Source organism: Mesoplodon mirus, assembly GCF_964341445.2.
Source record: "Mesoplodon mirus genome assembly, chromosome: 9".
NCBI lineage: Eukaryota > Metazoa > Chordata > Mammalia > Artiodactyla > Ziphiidae > Mesoplodon > Mesoplodon mirus.
This window is the reverse complement of record NC_138985.1, coordinates 103903249-103928512: the sequence shown is the minus strand read 5'-3', so window position 1 is coordinate 103928512 and position 25264 is coordinate 103903249. Positions and strand designations below refer to the sequence as shown.

The 25264-nt window shown below is 40.6% G+C and overlaps 1 protein-coding gene across 1 annotated transcript; it reads right to left on the bottom strand.

The window, feature by feature from the left end:
• Positions 1-1173: 1173 nt before the first annotated feature.
• TAS2R39 (taste 2 receptor member 39) lies at positions 1174-22349 on the bottom strand (the record flags this gene model as incomplete). Its single annotated transcript, XM_082632983.1, is given in 6 exon segments — positions 1174-1311; positions 21779-21907; positions 21911-21940; positions 21944-22079; positions 22081-22286; positions 22290-22349. Coding segments are annotated over 6 exon segments (699 nt in total).
• Positions 22350-25264: the final 2915 nt, after the last annotated feature.

The window sequence follows — 25264 nt, the reverse complement described above, 5'->3', positions numbered from 1 at the left end:
AGGAAGGAAGGAGGCAAGAAATAAGACTTGCCTTAGGTGTGTGCTGGGTGTTATCACACGACTTTGCTTCAGGAGGTGGCCCAGGAGATGATGGAAGAGCTAAGCTCTGGGAAGCGCACTCCAAGGCTTAGGGCCGTGACTAGAGGAAGCAGGGGGGTTACTCTGGTGCCAGATTTTCAAGGTTTGTGGTGGGAGGAGTAGAACCGTCCTTATTCTGTGACTACGGGTAAGAAATGTTACCATGAAGGTGGGATGAGTTACCAGTGAGCTTGGGGACCCTTGTAACTCGATTCTCCCTGAAGAGCTGCTTAATTGCCTTTCTCTCGGTGCATAAATCAGTAAGATCTAAGCAGCCCAGTGCTTTCTTCGTTTACTGCCCTGCTTTAAGATCCCTCTCTTCTCTCCCTGGAGCCCCATTCTCCCCCATCTGTCTGGGTGTTTGATGCTGTTAGCCCTGTGCTCTGCACTTGTGTGTGTGTGTGTGTGTGTGTGTGTGTTTTCTTTAAATGGGGGGGTGGGTTGTTATCTACATCCTGTGGTTGCAGAGGAGATTGCTGTTGCTCTGGCTTCACACACACCTTTTGTGCTGTACTGTGACCTCCAAAATTTGTCTGTTCCAAGGTGGCTGGAACTTGGCTGGGTGTAAACAAGCTGTTGAGAATATTAAATGTGAAGAGGCTAGGTGTTGATCAGTATTTGTGGATTTGGGAAATTCTTTTTTTTGGGGGGGGGGGCAGGGAACAGCGACTTTATTCCGAAAGCCAGCAGACCAAGAAGATGGTGAACTAGTGTCCAAAAGCCATCTGCCCTGAGTTAGAATTCAGGCTTCTTATACTAAAAAAGGAGGGTCAAGTTCTGGTTCTGTTCAGGCTCCGGAGGGGACTTGTTAATTTCTTTCTTCCTGCAGCCATTCACAGGTGGGCCTGGTCAGGAGGTTTCCTGGTTTCAGGCCTTCATGAAGCTCAGGTTCTTGATGTCTCATGGCAGAAAGAATTCAGTGAGAGACAAAGTGATAGGTAAGAAGTGGATTTATTTAGAGAGATACACACTACACAGACAGAGTGTGGGCCATCTCAGAAAGTGAGAAAGGCCTGGATTTGGGAAATTCTTACACGCTTATTGTTTACTATTTGCCCCTCTTTATTCTCAATGCTGTCTTCATTTGTTGTCCAATCAAGACCCCACGTCTATGATACCTGTGATGGAGAGCATTGTTTTCTGTTTTGACAAGTGTAAGCCACTACATTTCTGAACAGGGGTGGCCTGATCTGGGCCATCCCGAAAGAAGGCGATGCTTCCTGCTCTGTTTGACTGGGGGTCAGGTAGGGAGTCCAAGTTGGAGCATTGGGAGGTGATTAGAAGAGAAATGAAGGAATAAAGTATGATATATACCTTTCTCCTCCTTTTCCTTTCCCACATATCTTGAGAAATACAAGGGTTCAGCAGAAAATGGGAACTCGAGGAGATACTGGAGCAGAGACAGGAATGCTCCACGATTATGGCCTGGAAGTCCCTGCATTTCCTGCCCCCCCTTATAGGTAGGCGGGGCTTTGTCATTCATTCTGGCCCTGAATGGAAGGAGATCTGTGACATCCTTACCAATGCACAGAAGAGCAAGGGTAGCAGCTCACAAGGTGACCCCTGGGTCTCGTTTGAGGTGGTGGAACATTAGCTCCAAGCAGCCTGAATGCCTGAGATGGAGAACAGCTGCACTTGGAGGGCGTGGGCATGTAGAAGGCTTTGAAGGAGCAAGAAATAAATGTGACTGAACCAAAGTTGGGTTCGTTCGCCCACGCGCAGTGAAGCCAATCTACTGATACCGGATTGTGGTGAAGGGAAGTAGTGTTTGTTTTTTTTTTTTTTTTTTTTCTTTTTGCGGTATGCGGGCCTCTCACTGTTGTGGCCTCCCCCGTTGCGGAGCACAGGCTCCGGATGCTCAGGCCCAGCGGCCATGGCTCACGGGCCCAGCCGCTCCGCGGCATATGGGATCCTCCCAGACCGGGGCACGAACCCGTATCCCCTGCATCGGCAGGCGGACTCTCAACCACTTGCGCCACCAGGGAGGCCCGGAAGTAGTGTTTGTTGAAGGGCACCAAGCAGGATGGATTTCAGCAAAGTATTTTTAAAGGCAAGGTTTGGGGGGTGGGGTGCATCCCAGGGTATGTGATCAGCTCCGTGCACAATTCTGATTTGTTGATGGTGAGGTAACAGGGTGGTGTCACAGGGGTTAACAGTATTAATCCTGTTAATCCTAATTAAGCCAGTATGTCTGGGGGCTACGTGCTCATGGTCATCAAGTAGTTAATTCCTTTCATTTGGTGGGGGTTTTAGCATCTGTGAAACAACTCAGGAAATGTGCATCAGATACTATTATCTAGGTACTTCAGAGAGGAGCTAAAGCAGAGGAGATGGGGGAGGGGTCCATCCGGAAAGGCCTGGTAAAGTCCTCCTGCTCTGTTTCAAATACGTGTTTTCTTAAGCCACTGAAACTTTAAATTTTTTTTTAATTTAAAATTTTTAAATTACATCAAATGAATGTCATTGATGTAATTTTCCAGTTTAAAAACATTTATGTAGCACTTTATAATTTAGAGCATTTTTCCCATAGATATTATTTCCTTTAAAGCTCACAATGCTCTTCAGGTAATTTTTCTTTAACTTTTTTTTTTTTTTTTTTTGGCTGTGTTGGGTCTTCATTACTGCTTGTGGGCTTTCTCTAGTTGCAGAGCACGGGCTCTGGGGTGCGCGGGCTCAGTATATGTGGCGCACGGGCTTAGTTGCTCCGCAGCATGGGGGATCTTCCCGGACCAGGGAACGAACCCGTGTCCCCTGCATTGGCAGGCGGATTCTTAACCACTGCGCTACCAGGGAAGTCCCTCTTTTAACTTTGATTTTGACTTAATTTCAGACTTTTAGACAAGTCGCAAGAAGAGCACAAAGGATTCTTGCATATCCTTCATCCAGATGATCGAAATGTTACCATTACTGCGTTACTTGATTCTATTTTTTAAATATAAATTTATTTATTTATTTTTATTTTTGGCTGCGTTGGGTCTTTGTTGCTGCACCTGGGTAAACGGCGAGCTGGGGCTACTCTTCGTTGAGGTGCCCAGGCTTCTCATTGGGTGGCTTTTCTTGCTGCAGAGCATGAGCTCTAGGCACCTGAGCTTCAGTAGCTGTGGCATGCAGGCTCAGTAGTTGTGACTTGCAGGCTCAGTAGTTGTGGCTCGCGGGCTTAGATGCTCCGCGGCATGCGGGATCTTCCCAGAGCAGGGCTTGAACCCGTGCCCCCGCATTGGCGGGTGGATTCTCAACCACTGTGCCACCAGGGAAGCCCGCATTACTAGATTCTTGTCTTTCTCTCTAAATATGTATACAGTTGTCCCTTGGTATCTGCAGGGGATTGATTCCAATCACCACCCCCCATTCCCCTGTGGATACCAAAATCTGAGGATGCTCAAGTCCATTTTATAAAATGATGTAGTATGTGCATACAACCTTCCACATCCTCCCTTGTACGTTAAATCATGTCTAGATTACTTATAATACCTAAGTAAATGCTTTGTAAATAGTTGATAGTTGCCAGGAGCTGGCAAATTCAAGTTTTGCTTTTTGTAACATTCTGGAATTTTTTTTTCCTTTTTCAATATTTTTGATCTGTGGTTGGTTGAATTCGAGACTGTGGAACCCACGGATACAAAACGCCACCTGTATCCATATTACTCTTTTTCTGAACTGTGTGAGAGGAGGCTGCAGATGCGATGCCCCTTCACCCCTAAAGACATCAGTGTGTTCCCTAGAAACAAGGACAGGAGGACCATGGGTTCTGCAGCCTATTCTAGATAAAACAGACAAATTTTGTGGAGTTCCTAAGTGGGGAAGGTTTAGTACAAGTTGAAGCTGCAGACCAGAGGTCACAGCCCATTAGGGAAAGCCAGGTCAGAATTTGGAAGCATAGAATCTTAAAGAAAACAGGTTTTTAATTTTTTAACTGATATTTTATGTTATGGTATGGTATTTAGGGGGCCAGATAAAGAGTTAATGGGATTACTACATTCAGGTGTGTGGATAGAAGTGATTTCAGGAAAATCTGTTTCCTAAGGAAGATAAAACTGAACTTTGTTTCTTTTTTTTTTTTTTTAACATCTTTATCGGAGTATAATTGCTTTACAATGGTGTGTTAGTTTCTGCTGTATAACAAAGTGAATCAGCTATACATATATCCCCATGTCCCCTCCCTCTTGCGTCTCCCTCCCTCCCTCCCTCCCTCCCTATCCCACCCCTCTAGGTGGTCACAAAGCACGAGCTGATCTCCCTGTGCTATGCGGCTGCTTCCCACTAGCTATTTTACATTTGGTACTGTATATATGTCAGCGCTACTCTCTCACTTCGTCCCAGCCATCTTGAAGGTCCCCCCTGGACTTTTTTTTTTTTGCGGTACGCGGGCCTCTCACTGTTGTGACCTCTCCCGTTGTGGAGCACAGGCTCCGGACGCGCAGGCTCAGCGGCCATGGCTCACGGGCCCAGCTGCTCCGCGGCATGTGGGATCTTCCCGGACCGGGACATGAACCTGCGTCCCCTGCATCGGCAGGTGGACTCTCAACCACTGTGCCACCAGGGGAGCCCCCCCCCGCCCCCGGACTTTGTTTCTACTTTGTGCCATGGTGGGTTACTATTATCACTGTTTATTGACACGTTTTCAGTAAAATCACTTCTGTCTCTTCCAGGCCTGAAAATGTGTCCCTGGCAATGATGACATTCTTTAAAAGGATGTAGTTAATGAAAGTATAGGAAGGTGTCTTGGGGGTGGGTGGGAGGGAGGGAGGCCTAGCAGTTGCAAATGGCACCCATTGAACTAAAGGAACATTGTCGATACAGTTCAAAGTCAGGTTAGGGTTAGACCCTGAGGAATGTGCTGCCCCCTTCTCTTCGGACAGTGACTTGGGCTCATTCATCCCAATTTCCAGAGCTGTGTCCTTTTCACTCCTCCTTCCAAATCCACCTCCACATGAGCTTTCAATCTGCGCCTGGGTTCTGGTTTGAAGGAGCCACTGATTTATTTGCAGACATCCGGGATCTGGCGTGCAGATGCAAATGGCAGTTTTCTCTAGAAGTGTTGGTGGCAATTGGATCCTTTTCTGATTTGCATTCTCAAGGCCTGCAGGTTCTCAGAAAACCACATCTTACAGGCAGTCTGGTGAGGGTTATTTTTAACCTCGGATGTAAATGCCAGTCCGTAATAGCTCTTAAAACGGAAAGAGCTTTCACTTGCAAGGCAGAGGATAGTTAGAGACAGAGTTATTAGTTTAACAAAAATCTGCATCCAAAAAGGAGATAGGAGAAGGGACTTTGGGGATATAGAGGGCTTGGGGTTCCAGAGTGAGATATGGGACGACACAAATTTGGAAGCCATTGGCTTTTTTTTTTTTTTTTTGTGGTACGCGGGCCTCTCATTGCTGTGGCCTCTCCCGTTGCGGAGCACAGGCTCCGGACGCGCAGGCTCAGCGGCCATGGCTCACGGGCCCAGCCGCTCCGCAGCATGTGGGATCTTCCCGGACCGGGGCACGAACCCGTGTCCCCTGCATCAGCACGCGGACTCCCAACCACTGCGCCACCAGGGAAGCCCAGCCATTGGCTTTCTGAGGCTCTTATTGAATAGTGAGAACAAAGGGGTTTGCTCAGGGAGAGAGAAAAAAGTGCAGTGTGGATCTACCTTAGGTTTTTCAAGCATCTGAAGTTCTCTTTCAAAGTCAGTCTCATTATAATTCATCCCCACTTCTGATATCGGCAGTGCCTTCTGAGAGTCCATCTCATCTATTCCCACCACTTCTCAGCCTCTTGTCCCTTGCCTCTCACTGGCCCTGAGCCCTGCCTGGAGACGACTTTACTCCAATTTCTAGTCCAGCGATTGGAATTGGTTTCTGTGCAGATGTATGCACTGCGAGGAATTTTTGAAATCCCAGATGAGATAAGGTAGGGATGAATTTTAAAATTTGTAAATCGAATGTGTGAAAAAGCAGCTTACGTTTTAAAGTAATCGGTTTAATATTCGAGTAACCCCCCACCCCCCATCCACCTGGTGGGTGAAAACATAATTCTGGGGAAACTCACTCACTGCGTGTTACACTCATCCCACTCAAGATAGTCTCTCGTGCTTTGCGCCTGGCTGCTAGTTAAAGGTAGAAGGTGGTCTCCAAGCCAAATAACTATCCAGTCGCCAGCCCATCTCTCCCATCTGCAGTTACTACCTGCAACCCTCTTTCCTCTCGCTGTGAGCCCTGTGTCCAGTATGTCACCTTTTCTTCTCCCTTAAACTGCCCCTTCTCTTGCTCATTCTCCTGGCACTAGTAGCCCCATCTTTGTGTTCAGCTAGGTTTGTTGTACAGAATCCCATTACTTGATGGCTGGAAGAGTGTCTCCATGGTGAGATAGGCACAAGACTTCAGGGAATCGGCCACCATGCCTTCTTATATACTTGGCGGGCAAGTTAGAGTCGGCTGGGATGGCCTGCGTTCTACTTTTATCTTTTCTCCGTTTGTTCTCAGCTCCTGTGAAAAAAATGCCCAAGATAATGGTGAGGGACATGCACATTGCTGTGTAGAGTACATGCTAAGATTAAGATGTCCCATATGGATGTTTTTCTTTATTTTAAGAAAAACAACACTTAACTAACGACTTACTGATAAAACCTCTCATCTCTAGCCCAACGATCAGCTTTCATGAATTTAAGCTTTCTGGAAATTTTCCATGAAACGACTGAGAAAAGGGAATTGGGAGCTGCCACTGTTTCACCAACTTAAAGGATTGATAAACTTTCCAAAGAGGGGAGTCACAAAATGGAATTAACAGGGCTTCCCTGGCGCAGTGGTTAAGAATCCACCTGCCATTGCAGGGGACACGGGTTCGAGCCCTGGTCTGGGAAGATACCACATGCCGCGGAGCGGCTGGGCCCATGGGCCATGGCCGCTGAGCCTGCGCGTCCGGAGCCTGTGCTCCGCAAGGGGAGAGGCCGCAATAGTGAGAGGCCCGCGTACCGCAAAAAAAAAAAAAAAAAAAAAAAAAATTGTGTGTGCCAGATGGCTGCTTCAGTGATCCCTTCCAACTTTTCCGCACCACTGCACACAGAACCATTGGCAGCCCCCATACTGACAACTCATTTCTAGAAGAATTGAATACATTTCCCAGGGAGAACTAGGGCTTCTAGTGCTGGTGTGTGCACACAGATTAGATCCCTTCTTATTGTGACATTTTAGATTTCCAGGCTAATGTCAGATTCCTCAATCTCATACCTACAAGAAAAGCCACTTGTCAGAAGCCAATCCTGGTGAACCGGATGGATGACCCAGTTACAAAGCAGAGCTCTCCATCGACCGTTCTGATCAGGAGACTGTCCTACTGGGGAATAACACTTACTTATGCAAAACAGCCTTTCATTTTCCCTCATGAATTAGTAATCAAGGATTATCAGAAATAGCAAAATCCATAGCTTGCAAGAGAAAGCCAAGATAAACTTTCAGAGTAAATGACCCCTGAAGAAATAAAGATCAAAGGACACTTAAAAATTCAAACTTATATCCTCAGAGAAGACAGAGAAGATATTGTATCCATAAAATATGAAAAGGATGCTATTATAAATAAAAACAAGAAGCTTTTAGAAATTAAAAATGATTTAAAATTACATTCAGTTAATATATGACTTCAGTAAAAATAAGATGAAGTCAAGGTCATTTCTCTGAATGCAGAGCAAAAATCAGTGATAAAAATGAGAACAGAAAGGATAAGAGACACAGATGTTTAATCCAGGAGGTCTAGAATCTGAGGAATTTCAGGGAGCAAGACTAGAGAAAATGGAGAGGAAGCAATTATGTTTTAAAAATAGAAGAAAATTTCTTAGTGCTGATGAAAGACATGGTCTTTTGATTGATAAGCCCTGAATTAGTCTTACATAAGTTTCATCAAATGGAACATTTGAGACTAACTGCCTAAGCCATGATCATTCTCCCCTCTTTCTCATTATAAGTTCCCTGGTTTTCTTAAGAGTAAAAGCACACACAATGAAAAATAATTTCTTCTGCATATTTCCTTGCAGGGGTGTCCATATACCCAGTTTTGCCTGTAATGTAGAGGTGATACCTCACTGTGTCACGGCCATCCTTGTGGCCATGAACAGGAGGTTCAGAAACATGATAAGCATGGATTGCATAAGAAGCTAGAAGGATCCAAGCTCTTTAATAGCTTCCTGGAGCATTTTCTCCAGCCTCTAGACTTTAAATTACATTAAAAATATTAGGCATTATATGGTTACCGTAATTACATCCAGATGTAGTGTAATGCTGTGAGTCACTAAGGGCAAAAAGAAGATCCTGAAACCTAGAGAAAGAAAATACAAAAACCAGCAAAGGACAAAGGTACATGTTGCATTCTGATTTCTAATTAGTAACAATGAATGCTCAAAGATAATGAAATTTCTTCTAAGAACTTAAGGGAAGTAATTTTAGACCTAGAATTAACCAAACTACCAATCAAGAGTGAGGACAAGAAACAAACAACAAACCAACCCCAAAACCTTTCCAAACATTCAAGGACTGAGAGAATTTACTTTTTTTTTTTTTTTTTTTTGGTGGTACTCAGGCCTCTCACTGTTGTGGCCCCTCCTGTTGCAGAGCACAGGCTCTGGACACACAGGCTCAGCGGCCATGGCTCACAGGCCCAGCCACTCCGCAGCATGTGGGATCTTCCCGGACCGAGGCACGAACCCGTGTCCCCTGCATTGGCAGGCGGACTCTCAACCACTGCGCCACCAGGGAAGCCCGAGAATTTACTTTTTTATGGTAACCTTTCTGAGCAAGTGACTTGAGGATATATTCTAATAAGAAAGGTAGGAAATAATAAAAGAGTAAAATAGTGGCTACCAGGAGATTGGGGGTTGGGGGGATTGAACAGATGTTGTTTAAGGGTACAAACTAATAAAGGGTAGTAAATAAATCCTAGCGATCGAATGCTTAGTATAGTGAATATAGACAACAGTACTGTATCATAATCATTAATCTTGCAAAGAGACTAGAACTTAATGATTCCAATCACTAAAAAAGGGATAATTCTGTAACATGACAGAGGTGCTAATTATCACTATAATAGCAATCATATTATAATATATAAATGTATTAAGTTAACAGGTACATCTTAACTTTACACAATATGTCAAATATATTTCAATTAAAAAAAAAAGAGTTAGACATGAGATCTAGGAAACAGTTGATGGATATAACCGAGACATGCAGTGAAGGAATTTCCAGTGGGACATTCAGTGAAGGAATTTCCAGTAGTGATAAATATGAGTCAGGGTTAGGAGCTATTTGTCAAGAATGGAATAAGAGGATGAAGGGCTTTGAGAAAGCTGCTTCTTGAAAAAAAAAAAAAGTGGATTACATCTAACTGATAGTAACATGGTCAAAAATCTGAATTCCTTTGAGGAAATGGTAAAGTATATACTTATCTTTTTTAGGGGTGTGTATGATCTAAACAACATAAAGGAAGACAATTGAGCAGAATTACAAACCCAAACTCTACTTTGCCTGCTGTTGAGTCAATGATGAAGTGTAAGAAAATAAAATGCATTTGATTTTTATGTTGGAAACAATCTCCTTTTATCTGGGTCTGTTGACTGTGTCACTGAACTTAATGGAAAGCTCTTTTTGGTCCTAAGTCCAATAATACTTTTAATAACAACATTAGGAATGCTGCTTATTGGTTTTCCACATTTAAACTAAATTCATAGATAAAGCATAGAAGACTGAACTATAGTTACAGAGCAGCATATTACAATGTAAAAGGAGCATGTTGCTTTCAGAAGTTAGAAAGTAGAAAATGGGAGAAGTCATTGGAAGTCAAGGGGAGCTAATATAGTCTTTTTGTATCATGTGGAGTTGATAGTCATTAACTATAAATAGTAGAACAAGAAATTGAAACTTAAAATCATTCAGTAATTTTGAGGCAACAAGAATAAGGAATACAAGTAGTAATATAACTTAAAATTTGGGAGGAGGGCGGGGAATTTGAGGGCAATGGAAGTGACATTTCAGTCCTCATCTTTTACGGTGCTGAGTCAGTGGATATTGTTTACAGATGCATAAAGCAATGTATGTGTACATGTATTGGGTACGTGCACTTGGACCTATGAAAGTAACCACCCCCAAGCTAAAGCCAGAAATCAACAAAAACATAGCTTCTGGGGAGTGGAAATTGAGGTGAGGAGGGAGACTGATGGTTTTCACAAAACACCTTTTCAGCATTTGATTTTTTTTTTGACCAAAAGCTGGTATTACTTTGATAGTAATAATTAAAAAATGAAACAACTTTAATTTCATTTCTGTAATTTTTTGGGGGGAGATTTATTGGGGGGAGATTTATAAATGAGGAACATTATTATGTTTTTATAAGTATTGGTAATCTTATTAAAAAAAAAAAAAGCCATACCTGGGCTTCCCTGGTGGCGCAGTGGTTGAGAGTCCACCTGCTGATGCAGGGGACACAGGTTCGTGCTCCGGTCCGGGAGGATCCCACGTGCCACGGAGCGGCTGGGCCCGTGAGCCATGACCGCTGAGCCTGCGCGTCCAGAGCCTGTGCTCTGCAACAGGAGAGGCCACAACAGTGAGAGACCCGCGTACAGCGAAAAAAAAAAAGCCATACCTGAGAATTTGGGTTATGAGGCTTTTAATAGCTTTCTAGCAATCAGGCTATTTCACAAGAAGGTAAAACCTCACAATATTACCAGAAAACAGTGACAAACAATCGTGACATGTGACATGTACTTCCCCAATTATCTATTACTTGCTTTGGGGAGCTGCTTGATGAAGAATCTAATTGTTTCCATAAATATTTTCTCACAGGTGATGGCTTTTTTTTTTTTTTTGGCCATGCTGTGAGGCATGTGGGATCTTAGTTCCCCTGCCAGAGATGGAACCCCGTGTCCCCTGCAGTGAAGCCCGGAGTCTTAACCACTGTACCACCAGGGAAGTCCCTCACCTATTTCCAGCTGCCCATAGTTATGTTTTGATATTTATTGACTTAATGTCTTCATTAAGACATTAAGAATAATGAGATGGGAAAAGGTGTTGACAAAATTGGCCTACCAGTTTTCTCGGCATCCAGTATGTTATTCAAAATTCATTTGCTAAGGTGAAAAAAACCCATGCCATCATTTTGGATATCAAGTACTTAAAAAAAATAACAGAATCTTTAGGAAGGATCAAATCACAAATAAAGATGAGATGTTTCACACCTGAAACAGTTATGTTCCTTCCTGGACAGCTTTCATGGTGTCAACAAAAAGTCGTATTATGTGTTGGTAGCTTTTAAGGATGGTACATGTGAGGAATGCTGTCTAGTGCAGCTAAGTTTTTGGCCCAGTGAGGACTCCACCCAAGGTGTCCATGTTTATCCATTGTCCTGTAGACTGGTTATGAAATGGGGGAGGGCAGTTCACCCTTTTTTGTCTCAGGACGGTGGCCCTTTCCACTCCAGGTCATGAGCAATGACTCCATCTGAAGTCCAGACCTGCTCTGAATAGATTCAAGTGATCTGTAGGATCTCTTTCACGCTTGAGAGTTTCAAGGTCTTTATTGATTTTGCTGTTTGCCTTTATTTTTCCCTTCTTACAAGTCCTTGAACGTTGAAGTTCAGAAAATGGGACCCTTAGGACAAGCTTCTGCTTCTTCCTGACAAGAAAAAGAAATAGTGCTTCTATTTCAGAAGGAATTTAACCTAATTCTTTGCAGATAGGAAGAGAAGGAGGAGTAAGTTTTATCTGGTGAATTTATTATAGATTAAGTTCTGGAGATTGGTGATTCAACAGTAGTTGCTACCCTTATATGGCTTTATAAAAAAATAACAAAATGGCCATCTTGTATCATTCATTTACCATGTATAAATTATTTTAATTATTGTTCTGGACTCCCTTGTGAGATCAGCATTATTATCCCTCTCATTTTTAGATGATGAAGTTAAAATTTGGAAAGTTATTTGTTTGCTCAAGGATCAACAGGTTATTCTGACCATTCCTTGCACTTCCCACACTTGTGGTTAGTTTGTTGTCATTGTCGCTACTATTGTTAAATAATTCCGTTTTTTAAAAGATTCAACCCAGTTTTCTTCTCTGAACCCTCTCCTAATTACTGGTTCCTCAGATTTTTTCAGTTGATTTTTTTTTTTTTTGCGGTACGTGGGCCTCTCACTGTTGTGGCCTCTCCCGTTGCGGAGCACAGGCTCCAGACACGCAGGCTCAGCGGCCATGGCTCACGGGCCCAGCCGCTCCGCGGCACGTGGGATCCTCCCGGACCAGGGCACGAACCCGTGTCCCCTGCATCAGCAGGCGGACCCCCAACCACTGCGCCACCAGGGAAGCCCTTCAGTTGATTTTTAGTCTCTAGTTTTTTACATCTCTTTCTGGCCTTCTCGAGTTGACTGTAGGTTACGCTTGCTCTAGTGCTGAGTGAAAGAAATTCTTTCGTTAAAAAAGTCAGCAGATGATATGGGGGATGCTCCTTTATCACTAATGTACTAGAACTTAGAGAGGCAGCTTTCTAGGGCTTGTCATACCAATAGTGATGGTAAATTAGAAACAATTTTTTCGTGTATAGAAAATAAAGGACTCAGTTAGAGAGATGTTTTACATTTTAGATTTATACATGTTGACTGAAAAAAATGCATAACCTAAAAGTTGAGAGTTACGTTCTATTCGGCAGACAAAACTGAGGCCTTAAGTCCAGGACGCAGCATCTCAGATAACTCTGAGAGACTGCTCCGAATAGGTAAAGGGGGTGGGGGGAAGCTAGGATATAGGAGTTTTTGCAACAAAGACCAGGTAGTCGGAACATCAAAAGATTACTATCAATTAAAGCAAACCAGATATCTCAAGTTAAGGAATTTAGCACAAGTTAAGGAATTTAGCACTTTTCTCTGTACGGGAAGATGCAAGAATCTGGGCTCACTGAAATCATTCCTTTGATATGCACTTCAGCTATTGGGGTCAGTATCCTGTGCTTTCTCATCCTGAGTTTCCTCAGGGTGCACCGTCAGGGGGTGCCTGCAGTATCTGATGGTTTGATGGCGGGCATTCTGTTTCCATCCTGAATTCCCTCAGGGCTCCCCATCTGGGTGGCTATAATGTGATGGCTCGATGGCTGCAACATCCTTCGTTTACTGATATGGCAGGTAATATTTTTCATTCACGTAAGCAAACACTTATTAAGCAGACAAAGATTTTACGTTGGTAGAAATCTCAGTGAACATTCTTCAGTTTGAAAAAATTTTATTTCAAGTTTAAGAAAAGGAAGGAAATTAAAAAAAAACAATTCAACAAAGCAGACTTAAACCACTTTGTAAATGTAAGCATAATGAAGAAAGTGTAAGAGATCAGAAAGCTCAAAAGGGAGGGATGTCAATAACAAAATTAATTTATACATCTAGCGATAAACAATCCCATTCAGAACGCACAAAATAGGAACTCATTCTGAAACTTCCAAATGGAGGTTCTCAATGCATCTCAGCAAATTAAAGGCTCTGAGGAGAGCTGTGGTGATAAACCTGTTTGCTATGGTTAATACAGCATTTCTTAAATTTATTGGACCAGAGACACATGCCCTCATAACCCAAGGTGACACACATTGAGAATACTCCTGGCCTTCTGAGAATGGCTGTCACATATCATATGCTAGTTCTGGATAACTTGAGAAAAAAGTCTTTTCTGCCACTTGTGGCTGAAACAGACCAGAGATAGGGAAACACACGAGTGGCAGTGGCCTTTATAGTAAGGATTTTATAGTAAGCCTGGTGTGCTTTATACAGTAAGCATGACTTCATTCTCAACATTTAGTAACACATATCACAAAACACCTCTGATTTTATTTTTATTCATTTCTTGAATAGATTACATGTTTATACCATTGAAAATTTAGAAGATACAAAGATGTATACAGCGAAAAATTTCCCTTCTCCTCCTGTCTCCTAGCCACACAATTAACCTCTTTGAAAGAAAATAATGTTATTAATTTCTTATTAAAATCTTCCAGAGAGAATTTATATAGGAAAGCAAACATACACTCAAGTATTTTTAAAAAACCCTTTTAAATACAAATGATAGTATAGTAAAGGCACTGCTTTTTTTTTTTTTAAATTTATTTTATTTTATTTTTTTGCTTTATAACAAATTTAATCAGTTATACATATACATATGTTTCCATATCCCCTCCCTTTTGCGTCTCCCTCCCACCCTCCCTATCCCACCCCTCCAGGCGGTCACAAAGTACCGAGCTGATCTCCCTGAAGGCACTGCTTTTTAAACTTGTTTTTTGGCCCTAATGATACATTTGGAAGCTGTTCCATATCCACATATAAGCACATTTGTGTCTTTCTTTCTTTTCTCTTCTCCTCCTTGCCCTCTATTCTTTCTCCTTTGTATGGATGGCTGTTGATGGATGTTTTGATTTTACTATTTTTTTCTCTTATAAAGAATATTGCAACAAATGTCACTTTTTGTGTATTCAAGTATATTTGTAAGATAAATCCCCCAAATAAAATTGCTAAGTAAATGTATGTACCTCCATAATTTTTTTTAGCATTTCCTCTTTTTCTTTTTGTAAATTGCAGTATATTTGACATGTAGTGTAAACTTAAGGTGTGCAACATGTTAATTTGAAACATTTATAAACTGTGATATGATTGCCATTGCAGCAATAATTAGTACCTTTGTCACATTACATAATGATCCTTTCTTTTTAGTCGTTGGAATCATTAACTTCTAGTCTCTTAGCAAGTTTGATGATTACAATACAATATTATCTATATTCACTACTGTGCGTTAGATCTCTAGAGCTTACTTACTACTCCTTGCAAATTTGTATCCTAAACAATTTCTGTCTTAACCTCCTACCCCGCATCCTCTGGTAACTACCATTTTACTCTGTTTTTACAAGTTTGGCTTTTTTAGATTCCATATACAAGTGATATCATAACAGTACTTTTGTTTGCCTGACTCATCTCTCTTAACGTAATGTCTTCAGGGTCCATCCATGTCATTGCAAATGGCAGGATGTCTTTCTTTCTCATGACTGATATACCTTCATAATTTTCATAGGTCTTACTAAACTGCATTTGAGGAAGTAGCAATTAACACTCCATCAGTTTGTGAGATTGCATGGTCCCTGTAATCGCCAGCACAGTGTGTGACCAAACTTTTTGATCTTTGCTAATCTGATGAGTGAAAATTAGAGTAGTCTTAATTTTTCACTTGTTATAAGTTATGCTTATGGCTGAGCATTTTTAACTTTTTTTTTTTTAGGTTTTGGAAAGCAATTTAATAAAATTGGAAATAAACATCAAGATGTTAAGTAAAAACAAAATGTCACAGAAATTTATATTCAGAGCCCAATTTTGTTCAACCACACATATGCACATTTAAAAAATATTAGCAAAAGTTGTCTCTGGGTTGAAGGATAATGGGTGATTTACAATTTTTATTTCTATATACCTTTTTGCATTTTGTAAGCTTTTAATTTTAAAAAGCCATCTTCATTTTCTGTAACTTCCAGATCGTATTCTTTGCCAATGTTTAAATTTAGTAATTGGTCTTATTGATTTGTATGAGCCTTTTGTATATTAGCAAAATTAGGGAGTCCCCTGGTGGCCCAGTGGTTAGGGTTCCGGGCTTTCACTGCCGTGGCCCAGGTTCAATCCCTGGTCGGGGAAGTGAGATCCTGCAAGCTCCATGGCGTGGCCAAAAAAAACAAAAAACAACCCCCCCAAAAAACTAAGGATCCTAATAAAAAAAAATTAGCAAAATTAGCCTCTATCCAGGATGTGAGCAACAGATACTATTTCTCAGTTTTTTATTTGTCTTTGACTTTGTGGTAGTTTTTGCCATATAGAATCTTTATTTTATGTAATCAGATTTAATAAATTTTTATGTTTTTTTCTTGTTTTATTTTTAGAAAGGTCTTCCCCACCTCCAAAGTTAATTTTGAAGTCTCTAGGATTTCTTCTAGCATTTAATTTTTTTAACATTAAGTCTTTGATCCATTCGGAATTTATCCTGGTATAAGATGTGGAAGATGCATCCAAATTTGTCTTTTTCCAGAAGGCTATCTAACTGTTCTAATACCATTTATTTGAATAACCCATCATTTCCTTACTGTTTTGCTATACTACTTTTATCATATACTAAATTCTCATATTTCTGGACTTTCTACTTGGTTTCATTGGCTGTTTATTGTCCTATATCACACTAGTTTGAATATGTTAGCTTCATAACATGTTTATCTCATGGGATTAATCCTCCCTCATTTCTTTTGATTTGTATTCAGAATGTTTCTAGATATGCTTGCTTTATTTTTCCACATAATGTTTGTAATCAGTTGGTATAGAAAAATTTTGGCATTTGTGTATATCACACAATTTTGATTCATTTATGGAAATGTTACATTTAATGACATTGAGTCTTTCCACTCAGTGACATGGTAGCTGTTCTCCTTGTTTAAATCTCCTGTTGTGTACCTCTGGGGCATTTTATAGTAGTCTTCACGTAGATCTTGCTTATTTTTTGTTAACTTTATTGCTAATATTTTATCTTTTTTTGCTCTTATAAGGGTTTTTTTCCCTTCCATATTTCATGCTATTATTATTTGTAATAATTTTTCAGTTGTTTGAGTTTTTATTTATACCATTATATATTCTACATATAATACTTCTGTCTTTTCCCTTCTAATTTTTAAAAATCCTTTCAATTTATTTCTCTTTTATAATTGCATTGGGTAGTATCTTGAGACAACATTAATTAATAGGGTGAAAGTGAACATCTTTGTCTTTTTCCTGAATTTAATATAAATAATAGTGTTCCCTCCGTAAGAATGATGCTGGCTATCAGGTTAGGGTAGATATATTTTATCATATTAAGAAATTATCCACCTATTATTTTATTAATATTTTAAAAATAGGAATTGATGTTGAATTTTGCTCATGTTTTTTAAGTATTTATAAAAATTACTATATGATTTTTCTCCTAAGTGTTAATATGTTAAATTGCATTGACACATTTTCTAATATTAAACCATCTTACTTTTTTTTTTTTTTTTTGGCGGTATGTGGGCCTCTCACTGTTGTGGGCTCTCCCATTGCGGATCACAGGCTCCGGACGCACAGGCCCAGCGGCCATGGCTCACGGGCCCAGCCACTCTGGGGCATGTGGGATCTTCCCAGACCGGGGCACGAACCTGTTTCCCCTGCATCGGCAGGCGGACTCTCAACCACTGCGCCACCAGGGAAGCCCACAAACCATCTTACTTCTATGGAATAAACTTGTACTTTGGATCTCTTTGAGTTTTATTTAGCATTTTTGCCTAAATATTGGTAAGTGAGGTTGGTTTGTAGTTTTCTGGGAGACAGTTTTTTTTTTGTGTTTTGATATCAAAATTATATTGATTTTATAAAACAAATTTGGAAGCTTCTCTTAATTTTTATTCTGGGAAAGAATTTACATAGGCTTGAAATTATCTGCTTTTAAAAAGTCCTTGTAATTCCCTTGTGAAGACATTTATTCTTAGCACTTTGGGGGTGTGGTTCTTGACAACTTTCTCTAGTTCAACTACAATGACTAATTCTGTTGGAGTCAACTTTAGTAAACTACATTTTTTCTAGAAACATCTATCTTATCTTGGTTTTCAAACTCTTATTATAGTTGAACAAAATAGATTCTTAAGAATATTGTAATTTTTCCAGTTTGTGGTAACTTATCCTTTTTCAAAAATTTTGTGTATTCCTTTGTCTTTCTTTCTCAATTATATAAAATAACACTACTAATTTTGTCTTTTTGCAATGAACCAATTCTTATATTCATTTTAAATTCTCCCCCTTTTGATATTTCATGAAATGAATATTTAATGAATTATGTTTATAAATCATGTTTTCCTTATGATATCCTTAGATTTATTTTGTAATTATTTTTCTAAATTCTTGATTTGCATTTATCATTTTAAAAATTATTTCTTATTTAAATGTTATTTACTCACACAGAGCCTTCCTGGCTAGGTTGGTTTAATACCACCAACACCACCACATCTCATTCATCCTGTTTCGTTTTTTGGTTTTTTTGTTTAGGATTTTAAAAACCTTTTCATTGAAGTATTTATACACAAATACATATATACATGTATAGCCACTTAATTTTTTAAACTCTTCATTGAGGTTATATAACTCATCAATTTTCACAAACTAAAAATAAGTAACTTGCACCCAGATCATAAAACAAAATATTACCATGGTACCAGTGCCCCAGAAGTCCCCCTTTGCTCCTTTCTAGACAATAGCCACCCCACATATCCTGTCTTAAAATTGCAGAGAGCAGTTTTGGTAATGCTTACATTGTTAAAAATGGTACCGTAATATCTATCCTCTCTTATATCCGTGTTTTTTTTTTTTTTTTTTTCGGTACGCGGGCCCCTCACTGTTGTGGCCTCTCCTGTTGCAGAGCACAGGCTCCGGACGCGCAGGCTCAGCGGCCATGGCTCACGGGCCCAGCCGCTCTGCGGCATGTGGGATCTTCCCAGACCGGGGCACGAACCCATGTCCCCTGCATCGGCAGGCGGACTCTCAACCACTGCGTCACCAGAGCAGCCCTATATCTGTGTTTTTGAGATTTCATTTTTGTGATTTATCTGAATTTGTTCCAGTACTATGTAGTATTTCACTGTGTATGAAAATACAGTGAATTTTATTGGAAAGCAGTTTGGGAGCATCTATAAAAGCTGAAGATACACATATTCTGTAACTGTGAAATCCCACTACTAATTGTATATTGACCAGAAATGTACACATGTGTTCAACATGTATATTTTGAAATTGGACATTGTAAAATAGTTCTTAGAATTTTGAGTAACACATTCAAATTCACGGTTATGATCTGTTTGTAATGTCTCCTTTTGCCTAGATTTATTTATTTAAAAATTTTAAATTTTATTTGAGCTTAAAAAAAAGAACCAGTTTATCTATTTATCTCATCCCTCCCCCCCCGACCTCTTACAACCACCAATTTGTTCTTTGTATCTATGTTCATAGAAGGGCACTCTTTCTATTGAAACATTAGAAATGTAGGAGAAAATTAGTGGTTTTATAAATTCGCTAATGGGAAGGTGAAGGAATGACCTAATGACTTCCTTCTATCAAAAAAGAAAATGTAAGGGCAACTTCATCAGTTGAAAATAAGGCAGAGAGATGATAGACTGGAGGTTTAGGACTGAGGAAAAGATATGAGATAGTCATCATGGGTAGTTAATGAATGACTTCTTTAGGGAAATACAGGATAGAAATGCCCGGTGATGTTACTCATTTGAGGCTGAAGAGCATGAATCTGTAGGAACATAACTTCATCCAGTTGTGAGAGATCTCAAGCAACACCAGGCTGCTTAGAAATAAATGTGGGGTGTTAAATAGTTGGGTTCATCTAGATGTGCAGTTATTCCACATGATGGGGATGATGGGAAACAGGGACCAGGAAATGAAAGTGTTTTATAATTTATTTATATAAAAAATATATTAGGGAAAATTTCAAACATACCCTGAAATAGACTAGTATAAAGAACCACCATGTACCTGAGACCTTGTTTGAAAAACATCATCAACATGAGACTCATCAAAACCTCTCTACCCATTTGCCCTGCTGAATTATCTCAAAGCAAATCTCAGACATCATCTCACTTCATCTGTATATGCTGAAAACATTTTTAAGGGTGTGGGTATGATTAACCAGTATTCCAGACTGCTATGAAGGAAAGTGAAGAAGAGAGGTTGATAGAGGGACAGAGAATCTAGACATGTCAGTGGATTGAAAGCTGGTGATTTTCCACGGCAGCCCTTGAGCTAATAAAATGAAAAATAGGAGGTAGTGATAGAGTGGAGATGTTTAACTTATGATTTTGAAGGTTTGCATTTTGATAAAAAGCAGTGGTTTCAATCAACTCATTAAGATACACAGTCCTTTCCCTCAAGCGTTGCTCACTTACCTAGTTTTCTTTGTAATTTAAAAAAACTATAAATCTTTAAAAAATTTGAAATTAGTGCATACATGTTCTAAATGGTTCAAACGCAAAAAGCTATAAAATTAAGTGTAAATGTTTCATTAACCCCCAGACACCTGATGCCACTATTCAGAAGTCCTATGTTAAATCATTTTTGGTACATCCTTCTAGAAACATTATATATGCATATATATACACAAGAAGTATTTATATTGCATTAAAAACATAAATGGAATCATAAAATATCTGCTCGCATTTTGTACTTAACATATTGGCGATCTTTTCATTTCAGGACACATGCATCAGTCTCACTTTAAAAATGTTTGCATACGTTTCCATTTCAGATATGAGTTCCCTCATTAATGAATAGTCCTGCAGTGAACATCTTCCTGCACATATTTTTTCCATATATATATATATATATATATATATATATGAAACCATATCTTATCTATGGGAAGAGTTCTTAGTAATTTTTAGGTTGAAAGATATTTTATGTACTGTTAATTTTGATAAATATTCCAAATTATTCAGATTATGTCTTTGGAGGATGGAGATAAAATGCATTTCCAGCTGTTACTCAGAAAGCTTCCCGAATAATCTGAATCTGTTTAAAAGCCATGTGGATGGGGAAAGAGAGGAGTTGCAGGAAGTTCAAGTTGCAAAGCCTTCCTCTATTTTGGTGGCTACATCAACTCGGGCTACACATCAGGATCACCTTGAGAACTGAACAAATTGTCCAAGTTCCAACACCAGAAATCCTGACTTCACTGATCTGGGGTCAGGCCTGGACATTGGTGTTTTAAAAAAAAAAAATTCCCCTAGAGATTCTAATGTGTAGCCAGTGTCTAGAATCACTGCTTTAGGTAGAGAAAGGGGAGGTAGAAATGGAAGACTCAGGTGAAGAATATGTCAAGCATCACTAAGATTGTGCCCAGGAAGCAAAAGAGGAATGAAGATCCAATTCCAATACAAAAAACACATCGAGTGAAAGGATCAGATCAGGTTTGGGGAAGAAAGGAGGCAGGAAGAGAGAGGTCTAGGTGAGGGAAAGGCAGAGCTGGTTGGGGTAGGTGCTTTGGGTGTGGATCATAGAGTCTACTCTTTTAAATAAAGGTGAACGTGAGCCTGAAGCTGCTTCCAGGCTCTTCTCAACCCAGGGTTGTCCTGTATCAGTAGAATGGAGTGGCCAGCAGGGTAGGCAGCCATGATGATTTTGCACCAAATATTCTAGGAACTGTTGATATCAAAGATGTTGGACATGGAAAGAAATAGAGCATCTGCATTGAAAATTTAGAAAATGAGAAAACAGCTGATAGCTTTGATGGTCCCCACATGAGCCTCCATGCTGGGGTCCTTGGAGCCAGTGGCATTGCTTTCCATGTGTAGGGCGTGTCTCTTGAGAGAGATGATCAGCAGGGTGGCAGCCAGGATGAATGTGATCAGAGGAACGAAGATTCCCATGTTAAAGAAAAGAACCAGGGGCTTCCCTGGTGGCACAGTGGTTGGGAGTCCGCCTGCCGATGCAGGGGATACGGGTCCGTGCCCCGGTCCGGGAGGATCCCGCATGCCGCGGAGCGGCTGGGCCCGTGGGCCATGGCCACTGAGCCTGAGTGTCCGGAGCCTGTGCTCCGCAACGGGGGAGGCCGCGGCGGTGGGAGGCCCGCGTGCCGCAAAAAAAAAAAAAAAAGAAAGAAAAGAACCAGGCTGATCACGTTGGTCTCAGTGAAGTAATTTTTTTTAGTGGAGTTGAAGGAGGGGCTAGAAAAAGGATGGTTGCAATGCACAGTGTAGATGTTTTTGAGGAAGAACACACTGTGGCCCAAGGAAACAAACACTGATAGTCACAGAAGCCAGGGCATCAATCCAGAAATTCTCTACTTCAGCTTGAGGAAAAGCGGGTAGGAGAAATGCGCAATCTTCACAAAGTAGAAGAATCTAAGCCAGGCAGCAAACCAGAGGCTACAATAATTTATAAACATGAAACTTCCTTTGAATGTATCATATACAATGAATGTCTTGATTATAAAAATGTGGGGATGTTGAACCGAAGGTGAGTTCTAGCATCATGAAGCTTTGTAGCGCTCTTCTGGATACACTCAGGAAAAGCAGGATCTTGCCACTTGTGGAAACTGCCTTGTTGTGAATCCATTCTGCTGTATTTATAGCCACAATGAACCCATTTGCAGTGATACCAAGGACGCATTCAGTGCCTGTAATTATTCACATCAAAATGATGCGAGATGGTGACAGTTGATTTTCTGGGGGATTGCAGGTTTCAGTCATCCTGAGTTGTTGCTTCTCTTTGGTGTCTGGAGGAAAATGTCTCCCTAGCGTGTGATGGGCAGATCTGTGATAGCTCCCACTATTCATGACAAAAGAAGAAGCAGTGGATGCATCATTTCCAAATCTACTCCATTTGTTTATTTTAGAACTCTTAGTTCTAAATCTGGAGATGCAAATGATGGAAGGAGTTGTTTTCTAATCCTCTCCCGTGTGTCCTTTTGGATGCACTGGTGTGTGAGTTCAGTCGTGGGGCCCAGGGAGGAACTTGAGTAGACGCTCCTTTATAAATCACTAACATAGTGTTGAGAGCTGTGTTCTTTAATAGCTCTAGTTAAGTCAACCATCTGTCCACTAAGTCACCATATAACTAACTACCTTTCACTTGTGACCTCAGGGAACTGATTGAAAGTAATAATAACTTCAGATATTTATAGTTATGGGCTAGGCCCTGTCCAAACACTTTATGCATATCATGAAATTTAAGCCTTACAACAACCCTCTGAAGAATGTACTTTTATTATCTCTGTTTTGCAGGGGAGGAAACTGAGGCTAAATAACTAGTCCAAAGTCAAAGAGGGAGAGGGAGACGGAGAAGGAGAGAGAGAGCTGGGATTCAAACCTGAGTCACATGGTCCCAGAGTCCTTGTTCTTACCCACTGTGTTGTACTACCTACCCCTGTGGATCCTTTTGTGTGCACCAAAGACTGAAGGCAGGGTTGGCTTAACTGTAACTTTTTATCTTGATGGTCTTTTGCGATGCCCTCAGGGCTTAAGGAAGAATAATTGAGTTGGAAAAAAAACCCACCTGTGAGATTTTTTTTTTTTTTTCCTGGTATGCGGGCCTCTCACTGTTGTGGCCTTTCCCGTTGCGGAGCACAGGCTCCGGACGCGCAGGGTCAGCGGCCATGGCTCACGGGCCCAGCCGCTGCGCGGCATGTGGGAATTTCCCGGACCGGGGCACGAACCCGTGTCCCCTGCATCAGCAGGCGGACTCTCAACCACTGTGCCACCAGGGAGATTTTTTTTTCACTGCTCACACAGAACACTTTACTTTGGACACTTCTGGTCATTAAACACGTGTGGTTTCTTTTCCCCACAGCAAGCAATTCTGCAACACTGTCTCAGTGCCCTACAATTTAACTCAATTCTGACACTATCTATCTGGAGATGACATCAGATCCACAGGGTAAGGGCTCAGTCCCGCCAGACTGCCCTCCATTTCAGATGCTAATTCCAAGTCTAGGTTGTCACCTAGACTTAACTGGCTGTAAGTTAGAGTTATGACCCTCTTTTTGGTTTCAGTTAATTTGCTGGAGTGGCTCACAGAACTCAAGAAAACAGCTTATTTACATTTACCAATTTATTATAAAAGGTTATGATCATAGATGAACACCCAGACGGAAGAGATGCATAGAGCAAGGTTGTGGGAAGGGGCATGGAGCTTCCACACCCCCTTTGGGGTACCACACCCCGAGCACCTCATGTGTTCACCCGTCTGAAAGCTCTTTGAACCCAGTCCTTTTGGGTTTTAATGGAGGCTTTGTTACATAGGTGCAGTTGATTAAATCATTGGCCACTGGTTATTGTTTCAGCCTCCAGCCTCTCCCCGCTTCCTGGAAACCTGGGGGTGGGACTGAAAGTTCCAACCTTGTATTCACAGTTGGTTTTCCTGGCAATCAGTCCCCATCCTTAGGTGTGTTCCAAAAGTCACCTTGTTAAAGGCATTTTTGTTGATCTCCTCACTGAGGAAATTCCAAGGGTTTTAGGAGCTCTGTGCCAGAAAAGGGGACAAAGACCAAATGTATTTCTTATTATAAATCACAATAGTAAAGCAAGAAGACACTGATTTTCTGAGACAAACCTCTTTTACGAAATAAATTGTGAGATAATAAAACTCTATATAAAAATGATTGTACACACACACACTTGTGTGCACACAAACATACATTTACCTTTCATTTTAAACAAATCACCAGGAAAATAAGGTTTGAAGGAAAAGTTCCTTGTTCCTTTACAAGGTAGGCAAATCAACATAGGGTAAAAATAATATCCCAAGTCACCTAGTCTATTTTGGAATATTAAAACCAAAAGAGATGAAGAATCAGTTTTATCTTGGGGAAGTTGTTTCTGATTTTAAAATGTAAGCACAGTACACATGATGATAAAATGGACTTCTCAACTCAGAATAAATTAACTTTTATGAGTGTACATAACTCTAAAGTAATGATAATGAAGTAATTCTAATAAAGGGAAGGTTGGTGTGTGAGATGTCTCCAAAATTTTTCATAATATTTGGTTTTCCCTTTACTTAGGACTTCTTGTAAACAAGGCGAAAACTTAAGGTTTTCTGGCCTGTTTAGGACAAGTTGTTATGAATTTTACCATCTCATCTTTAAATCTTTATTCTTGAACTCCAAATGTTTCCCTCGAATACAGTGTAGAATAATAAACAACTGCTACTCTCTGCTTGTTCCCACCCACTTGTACAAGTAAGTCTGTAGTGTTTCAGGACCTCTGATTTGGTTTTCAAGAGGCTTTTTCTTGTCACTGGCTCTCCTCCATTTCTGCTGACCCAGGCTTCCAAGAGTGTGAGGGATAATGGAATACACTCTCTGAAGAGTTTGATGCCTCTCTTTTTATTTGTTTTGCTCATCACTGTATTAAAAAAAATAAAATTCTAACTGAGTAAATTTGAAGATCGAATTGGCTTTATTCAATGATTTATGAATCGGGCAGCATCCCTTCGAGCAAGAAGAAAGGAGCTCTGAGGAGCCGTAAAAAATGGAAGAACTTTACAGGCAGGAGGGGGCAGAAAAGGGAAGTTTCTAGCTAAGAGTGGATTGTTTCAGGCAGGGTCACCTTCTTTTTGGGGGAAGGTGGGGAGTCACCCCTCTAGTGCTGACCAGGTAATTCCA